Raw genomic sequence first — 9,152 nt, 5'->3', positions numbered from 1 at the left:
TGACAGAAGGTTTCAGTACACTTCACACTAGCTTGAGTCTGTAAGCCGGTTTTTAAAGCAGAGTTTAGCTGATGTTTAAAATGGCCGGGTTCTAAGCCATTTACAATTTGGCTAAACCCACATCTGAACGTTGTCTACTGTTAGCAGTGTCAAGAAGGCATATTGGGCCGAGAGGAAAAACGTTTTCAAACTACTTGGAATAATCCATTTAGAAACAGATCTGGCGGCCCTTACTGTTTGTTCAACAAGGAAAACAATCAAGAATGTCACGATATCCTTATTGTGAGCCCACCAACTTAAGCAATTGGAAAAAGAAGCTTCCCCCTTAATTTCGGAAGAAAGTTGCTCTCCCATAAAACAGAGATCAATAGGAGTCAACTCATTTAAAAGCATCTCCAACTTAAAGTAGATTCTGGTTCTGAAGCTGTGGCGGTTGTGGAAACCGAGTTGTTTATGGTTTGGAGAAGTGATGCCCATGCTTCGTCAATAAGGAAGTAAAAAGACATTACACTTCCTGTAAAGCATCATTAACACCTGTTTGATAATTACTCCGAATGGTTAGTATACAATAACATGACATGTCTGACATGTTTAATAAAAGGCAGTTCTGTAGGTGGATATATCAACCACTGTTACGAAACCGCCATGTAAAATACAGCCCACCCCAGGAGACATTAGTCCCATTAGTGATCCTGCACCACAATGTTGATATCAAACTTTACTGGAGGTGGAAAACAGATTGGAAAACTTGAACAACTGATTTGTACAGCCAGTGTGACAAACGGAATACACGAGCACTTAATATACATTTCGGCATTCGACATTTTCCTATCCATAACTGCATTTCTTGGCAATGCTCTGATCCTAGTGGCCCTTCGAAAGGAGACTTCTCTTCATCCGCCGTCCAAATTGTTGTATCGTTGTCTTGCAACAACTGATCTCTGTGTTGGTCTTATTGTAGAGCCTGTTTATGTTACCTATCTGATATCCATGGCTCACGAAAAATGGAATCTTTGCCGCCATGCACTGGCCACGTGTTACGTAGTAGGCTATATGCTATGTTCCGTGACTTTGCTTACACTGACTGCAATAAGCGTGGACAGACTTCTCGCTCTGTCGTTGGGGCTGAGATACAGGCAAGTTGTAACTTTGAAGCGAACATATGTGACTGTAGCTACCTTTTGGGTTGTTTCATCTGTCGCTTCAATATCGTATCTTGCAAATCACCAAATAACCATCTGGTATGGTCATATGAATATTTTATTTTGTGTTGTAACCTCAATCTTCTCGTATTTAAAGATTTTTCTTACCCTTCGGCATCATCAGGCTCAAGTTCAAGATCATGTTCAACAACAACAACAACCGAACCAAGCAATTCCACTGAACATAGCGCGATACAGAAAGGCAGTGTCCAGTGCACTGTGGGTGCAGTTGACATTTGTTGCGTGTTATTCACCATATGGTATTATTGGAGCTTTCGCTTATAGTAACCTATCTTCATCAAACGTCCTTGCCTGGAGTATAGCAACAACTTTTGTGTTCTTAAACTCGTCGTTAAACCCGTTTCTTTACTGCTGGAAGATCAGCGAAGTAAAACAAGCAGTAAAGCAGACAATTAGAGACGCACTTTGCTGTTTATCGAGTTAGTTCATTGTCGATTTATACATTTACTTTTTCTAACAAAGTAGAGCTAACAAAATAAAGAACGTTATTTAATGAAAATTGGTACCTTAGTTTAACAAAAATTATTTAAGTACTGATATCGTTACAAATGAAATTTCCGAATGATAAAGGAGAGGCGAAAATTTTGTTTGTTTGGACGCCACCATTTCCATGGCTATATGTTACAACACGCAGAAAGAAAGCCCGCTAGAAAGTGTTACTGAAGAAAATATTCTGTTGTTTTCTTTGGTATGCGCTAACAATTTAAGGTCTATGTAATACGCAGGATATTGTACTGGTAAACAGTGTTTCAAATTTTTTAAACTCTTGTAAATTGTTGTCCTAGTTGTGTCAGTTCCGCACCTTCTGTTGGGAACCCTTAGAACGTTGAAATCGTTTCTTTAAATTCCCCTGTGAGTAGTTTATACCAAGGCTAACACTGGAGTCATTTCTAGCACACAGGAAATAAAACATAAAGTAAGAATATCATCTGCAGTATTGGAGCCCTTTTTCAGTAACTAAACAGAAATTTCCAGATCTTTTTAATGGCCTTCAAGTCTCTGTAATACGAAAGTAATGTGGATCTATTTTCAGTATTATAAATTACTCATTTCTGATTCCAGTGAATGTTGCAGAAATTCTGTTATACACAGGAAGTATTTTAATTAAGTAAGATTTTCACCTGCTGTATTAAACGACATGTTGTCTATTAAACTGTTTGTTTAATAAGTTAACAAAACGTTCTAGATCATTTTTGATGGCACGTTTAGTCGTTGTATTGCCAAATAAAGCAGCATCTAATATAAGTTGTTGACACTGAGTCCTTGGTTCCAGGTGTTCGGTTAGACGCGTGCCCAATTTGAAGTCGATGGTGGTTCTGAAGTTGCCACGAATTTCGTTCTCGGAAGCAACCGTGGTATTAATATCCCTGAGTGGTAATACCTGTTTCCCGCCAAGAAAGGATTCGTAAAAACCTGTTGTATAGATTGAATTAACATCTGAAAAACAACCTCTTGTTTACAAACCGTTTCCCGCCAAGAAAGGAGTCAAAAAACTGTTGTATGGATTGTATTGTGAAATTTGTAGTTGGGTGATTTCGCCAACCATGTAACGCCTCATGTATTTATTTAGAAGAAGTTCAAAAGTAGTTAGAAATTTTACTGCTCAACCAGATTGCAAATGTAATTGCGAAACAAGGCATTCGCTGTTTTCCAAAATTTTCCCACTGTCCTGAGCAAAACGCGTTTGAAAATTCTCAATAGGCGTTGTAAATACCTTCCTTGTTGTGACTGTTGTTTTAATGCCGGGTACATCGTTGTGACTACTTGTTCATTTTGTCTAGCGTACTTGAGTACATTATTATCCCCAGAGCCATCGTCTCTCTTTGCTGGAAGGAAATCCCTGGGGACGAGGTTGGGAATCTCGTGCTTAGGCTTCACCGGCCAAAAGACACAAATAGGCTCTGGGAACGAGAATCATTGACACGGAAGTGTTTCAGCGAAAGCAAGAAGCCAACATGAAGCGTCTCCTACTGAATTTGGTCGTGATTTTTTCAATCATTAACGCTGGTAAGCCAATTTTCTCATTTTAGCGCCGAATTGAATAACACTTAAAAGCTGTAGGACACTGCATGACTACTATACAGTGAATATGATCTGAAAAGGTTTTTTCTCCGTGTACCGTACTAAGATTTATACCATGCCATAGAAAATAAAGCCAATAAGAATACAGGAAAGCCGTTGTATATTCGACGGTATTCAACCCAACCTTCTCATCGTGCGCTGCGATCTTATTCTCGATGAAATTTAGTAAGCGTATTTTCTATGGCATGGTATAAAATAGTTACACAACACTTCCTCGTGATGAACTATGGAATATCCCACTTGTCACTTGTATTTTCTTCGTATACACACTCGCCTAAAGGCTCGTGTGTATACCGAGAAAATACAAGTCACTCGTGGGATATTCCATAGTATACCACTCGAAAGCGTTGCATAACTAGTATATATCACCATAGTGATTTAGGTATTTTCGATGCAGACACAATCTACTGAATGTCAAACATTTTCCATGATGGCGACAACTAACATTTAGAGGTAAATGAAGAATAAATTTTAGTGCTGCACCGTTTTCTTAGTGCGGAATACTTCGCTAGTTGCTATGTGACTGAAACAGATAGATTTGCAAGCTATTCACTTCTTATATTTTGCGCCACGACTTGACTTTAATATACGGTCCTTAAATACATTACTACTGAAAACAACAAAATGATGCCATAAGATGGTTTCTCTTCTTAAAATTAATACAGATATATGGATACATATATATGGATACAAAAAAGTGTCGTATTGGTCTGCTTTGACGAGATTCGTTAAACACAGCCAGAGGAAGTTTTGCGAGATAAATCTCTGTGCCAGCAAAACCACTAGACATGGCGAAGAAGTTGCTCGCGGAAATCAGCGAATAAAAAAGGTATACAACTGTCACAAACTTATTCACAGTCTCCTTGTTACGTTGGCCGCGTTTTTACGGCCGAAGTTTAATAAGAATAATACTTTACTTGACCATCATAACAAGCAAGGTTATTATTTCGTAAATCGATCCTTGTTTACAGAGTGAGAAGCATTCGCAGAACGGGCCATTTTTCGCATCTATAATTTCTAATCAAAGTTTCTTCTCTCTCAGTAAAAGACTGTGATGCGAAATTGCTAATTGAAAAAGGCACTGGAAGGAAGGGGATTGGGTTAAGGGACATATAGATTGCTTCAGAGAAAGTGTACTGAATTTTATCTAGGAGTTAAAACAAAGCTGCAAAATGCACATCGCTTTGTAAACGAAATTTCCTATTATAAAACCTCAAAAGAAAAAGTACTGGCGCCAAAATCTTCTAAACATATTGCCTTTTTTGAAGCAAAACTTTTGGTATCGCATTGAGGAAACGTCGTCACAAGCGAATAAACTAAAAGCGCTGGAGAATTTTGAAAAAAATTGCGAAAAGGAGTCGGTAAATAAAACAATAATTACGACGTAAATGTTAATACAAAAATGCAATCGTTTACTTTGCCATGGTGTTTCCAAGAATTCTTAAACAGTATTCTTAGAAACTCCGAATATGCGTTGTAACTTCCGAAGAAAGTCTCGTCTTCGCTTTCACTTATCTTTGCTCCGCTCTTAAAAAATGGTTTTTATTATTATAATATCACTTTCTTTATTTTTTAGGTTTTGTTCAGCGTGTTTCTGTTGGCTTACTCTTCCATAAAGTTTCTAAAGACAAAGTTTTGTAAAGGAACAAAGGGTAGCCATGTTCTCGAAACATAAACTGCCGTCGAGAGCAAACTTACCGTTCATTGGAAAAAATTGAATTCTCGCGCTCTGATTGGTCAGTCGTTCTACTGTGGATGCTGATCTATTTTTTACATGTTAAGCAAGTTATACTCGAAGCTGATTGGACATGTCGCTTTTTCACATGGAAAATTTACTTGAGTTTTGTCCTTGTCCTTCTTTCAGTGCCTTTGAAAGAACTGTTTGTCGATCGTAATCTTAATCTTTATCATTCGAAACTATCATTGGTTATTTTTGTCTTTAACTTCTTTGTTGTTTTTCTATGTTAGACGACTATCATTTTGAGGTTTCCTTCAATTTTAAAGTAATCAGAAAAATGACTTAAAAAAAATTACTTGGCGACTTTGCTCCTTTAAGGTCATACGAGTCTTTCGGAACATTTTCCGGAATTATCCGAAAATTTATGAAGATTGCCGAGGAAGATCTGAAGATGTTTCGACTTAATATTCAGCATTCAGCATTGATTTTTCTCAGTGAGAGAAATCCTAAATTCGCTCTTGTTTAGACCAAAACGGGCCAACAACCATACCCTTTGGTGCGACATACTTATATATTAAGGGGGTACTACGTCATAAAGAAAGAAAAGGCTCTGAAGAAAGGGCTCTGAAAGTTGCAACCAAGGGAGAAAAGTAATAAAGTTGACTTGCATTTCTTTATTACTCGCAGGTAGCAGTATCTCATGTTACAACTGTGAGGGCCTTGAAAGCGTTTGTAACAAGAACGCCTTGATATTACACCACGACAGGTACTTGCGTGTTTGTGGAGGGAATACAGACAGATGTATGAGAGTGTGGCAGAAAACAGATGATTATGAGCCGTATGTTCAAAACATATGCTCCAACGAGAGACTGTGCGATAAACTGGAGAAAGCCTGCAAACAACTCGAAAAGGAAGGGTATGAATGTGCTGTCGCCTGCTGCCACGGAGAGGTAGGCTTTTATAGATTGTGCTAGCATAATTTTTGGCATAATTGGAGCTAAAAAGCATAATTTGTGAAACGAGCACTGCCACGGCATAATTAGCAATTTTTAGCACTTTTTGGAGCATAAATTCATAAAATGTAGTAAATATGGTGTACTTTCTACAGAAATAAATGAAATTTAGGTAGTTTGTTCTTGCAATGCGTGTTTTAGCTATACAATTGTGATTGTTAAGTCGTTGGAGGCATTTTACAAACGGTTTAGAGATGCGAGCAGCTAATTTGGACAGCTGACGGCCGTGATAAACTGCCATAAACACAAATAAATTTACAACAACAGTTTATTTAAAAAACATCATAATTTGGTGTCGTTATTGCGCACCTCTATGTATAGAATCTACGTCATTTTGTGAGCATAATTTCGGAAATCAGAAGCATAATTTGGTAATTCTGGCATAATTTTTGCATAATTTGGCAAAATTTTGAGCACTGCTAGTAGAATAATATGCCACTTTTAGGAGCACAATCTATAAAAGCCTACGGAGAGGCTTGCCACTTGGCAAGCCTCGATGTGTTCTTCAGTCCGTACCTTTTCATCGTCTGCATTGTTGTTGGTGTGATTCAAACCCTTCAATTCACTTGACTAACTTCAGTTTAGTATCACCCAACTAGTGGGCTATTGCAAATCCTGCATTTTGATTGGCTACAACACTAGAGGACTATTAGTAATAGCCATCGAGTAGCAATCGAGCGTGACGCTTTCTTTCGCTTTATTTCGAAATAAATGTTTTTTTAACTTGCATTTGCTAACTTTATTGCTTTTTCTGTCCGACTAGCTGGGTGATACTAAAAAAATTAGACCCTTCGCCCTTAAGGGCCACGGGTCAATAGCCTATTCGGCTTCGCCTTATGGGCTATTGACCCGTACGGGACTAATAATTATTGTTAATTAGCCACATACTGTCGATTGGGAACTTATAAAAGTCGACGAGAGTGTCATCGACTATTAGCCGGAGATTTCGTTCTGTAAATGTAACAATCTGAATGCTAGTATGGTCAGTATGGATGTTACTTATTTGATTGTTGAGATAATCTTACTCAATAGTAATTTAACTCTGATCTGATTTCAAAGTGAAATATGATTTCTCTTCAAAAACTTGGATGTAAATACAGTAATAATTTCCAGATTTGTGGCTTTTAGGTCACTAAAATTAAATGTCATTCAAGAAGACGACACTGAAGATAATTTTGCAGAAGTGATAAATAGTCGCTATCAGTATAAAGTAAACCAGTTGTAAAAAATAAGGCGAGTTATTACGTTGTTTACGCGCGCCGAACAATTTCTAGCTTCAAGATCTCAACTTTAAAACAGATCTTTAAATCGTGCCAGTGTTACCTTGTCGTTGAGACAAGGTAACTCTCTTTTGCCGGACCGGTAGCCATTATCACCGTTTTACCTTTCCCTTTAGCATTGTTAATAGAGCACAGAAAAATGGTATGAAGCTCGGCAAACTTCAAAGGAGCAAGCAAGATGCAAATCAGTGTTGGAATGTTAACAACTGTACACAATCTTAAAACACTTTGCATAAGTTACGTAACAGAGACGTTTTATTGGTTAGTTGCTTAGATAGATATTATGTTTTGCATGGTCAGAACCAAAAAAATGTAAACTTAACAAAGAACGTCAAGCTATTTACTATTATTATTGCTATTTTCATTGGTATGTTCGCACCAAAATGGCCTCACGCGCTACATAAATTAGCACATTTCCACTCTTGAGACATTCGTTATTCCTCTGGGTATTTATTTTAGTATTTATACGCCCTCCCGACTTGAGATCGTTCTCATTTGCGTTCATGCCCCGAAAGGTTTCTTTAGAGGACTCCTTTTTTGCTTCTCACTCGAACGTTTCCGTCGCTGAGCAATTTAATTACCTTCATGGCCGAAGTTCCTGTACCTATTCCCGCGGACGTTTTGGAAGCCGCTCGTCCTGTTGTGCCCGCCGCGGCAGAAGCTCCTGCTGCCGTTGTTGCCGAAGCTCCTGTTGCTCGTGCTGCTGGCGAAAATCCTGCTCCACCCGCCGAAGAGGTAAGCTGGTTTCGTTTTTCTTCATATCGTTGTTGGCTGCTTTGCTGTATGGTTTTGTTAAATTTTGTAGCAAAAGGAAAGCTTGTTTTCCGTGGCTTTCTACTTTCTAGGCGTGTGTCGCCTTCTAGTTTACATTTACGGCGTGTGTCGCCTACAAATTCAGTATTTCATGGCGTGTGTCGCCTTCAAGCTAGTTTTATGGCGTGTGTCGCCTTTAAGTTAGTTTTATGGCGTGTGTCGCCTTCAAGTTAGTTTTATGGCGTGTGTCGCCTTCAAGTTTGTTTTTTGGCGTGTGTCGCCTTCAAGTTTGTTTTTTGGCGTGTGTCGCCTTCAAGTTTGTTTCATGGCGTGTGTCGCCTTCAAGTTAGTTTTATGGCGTGTGTCGCCTTCAAGTTAGTTTCATGGCCTGTGTCACCTAAATATAGTTTTCTTGCGTGTGTCGCCTTCAAATCTGTTCTCATGGCATTTCTCGCCTTCTAGCTAGTTTTTATGGCGTGTGTCGCCTTCTAGTTAGTTTTCATGGCGTATGTCGTCCTTAATTCAGGCTAGTTTTTATGCGTGTGCCTCCGTCGAATATGGTTTTATAGGGTGTCGTTCCTTAGGTTAGTTTTCATCGCGTTTTTCGCCTTTTTAAAGCCTTTTTCGCTTGTTTTGTTTTCAAGCTAGCTTTCTTTGCATTTTTCGCCTTTCAAGTAGGTTTTATGGCGTGTGTCGCCTCTCCAGTTTGTTTTCATATTAACAAATGTCTATTCTGCATGTCTTGTTTTCGGTCTTCTTTTGGTGTCGTTCGTCAACTTTCAAATTAGTTTTTGTGATGTGCCGCCTTTTTTCTATTGTTTTCTTGCCGCGCGCGTCCCCAAGGAGGCGTCGCCTATCATCCAGGTGTTTTGGCGTCACTGTTTTGGCAAATCAGACTTGTTTTACATGTTGCCCAAGTCTCGAAAGTTTCGCGTCGCGTCGCCTTTGAGCTATTTTTTCTCTGCGTATGTCCCGTTTTGCGATAAAATGGCGCAATAATTTTTCTGGTTGAATGATTAATTTCCTGGCCGGCGTTTGCCACCTCTGGTAGTTGTCATTGTTTGTATTATATTTTGCACAATGTATTTTATCCTTTGGGAAATTTGTCCGGTCTCACTACGTG

At 38.7% G+C, this 9,152-nt stretch overlaps 2 protein-coding genes across 3 annotated transcripts; both read left to right on the top strand.

The window, feature by feature from the left end:
• Positions 1-702: 702 nt before the first annotated feature.
• On the top strand, positions 703-2,439 carry LOC144635513 (melanocyte-stimulating hormone receptor-like). Its single transcript, XM_078494612.1, has one exon. It carries the CDS (start codon positions 703-705, stop codon positions 1,645-1,647), a length of 945 nt encoding a protein of 314 aa, XP_078350738.1. The 3' UTR covers positions 1,648-2,439.
• Positions 2,440-3,132: 693 nt separating this feature from the next.
• Positions 3,133-7,432, top strand: LOC144634714 (uncharacterized). 2 transcript variants are annotated; one of them, XM_078493751.1, is made up of 3 exons: positions 3,133-3,230; positions 5,671-5,933; positions 6,471-7,432. In XM_078493751.1, exons 1-3 carry the CDS (start codon positions 3,179-3,181, stop codon positions 6,564-6,566), a joined length of 411 nt encoding a protein of 136 aa, XP_078349877.1. In that variant the 5' UTR covers positions 3,133-3,178; the 3' UTR covers positions 6,567-7,432. The 2 variants fall into 2 exon arrangements, with proteins under 2 accessions (XP_078349877.1, XP_078349878.1); XM_078493752.1 differs by having other exon boundaries at positions 5,671-5,938; positions 6,465-7,432.
• The last annotated feature ends 1,720 nt before the right edge of the window (positions 7,433-9,152 follow it).

The sequence above is a fragment of the Oculina patagonica genome, chromosome 13 (genome assembly GCF_052425735.1).
Source record: "Oculina patagonica isolate OP01 chromosome 13, crgOcupat, whole genome shotgun sequence".
NCBI classification, from domain to species: Eukaryota; Metazoa; Cnidaria; class Anthozoa; order Scleractinia; family Oculinidae; genus Oculina; species Oculina patagonica.
This window is presented reverse-complemented; position numbering and strand designations above follow the sequence as displayed.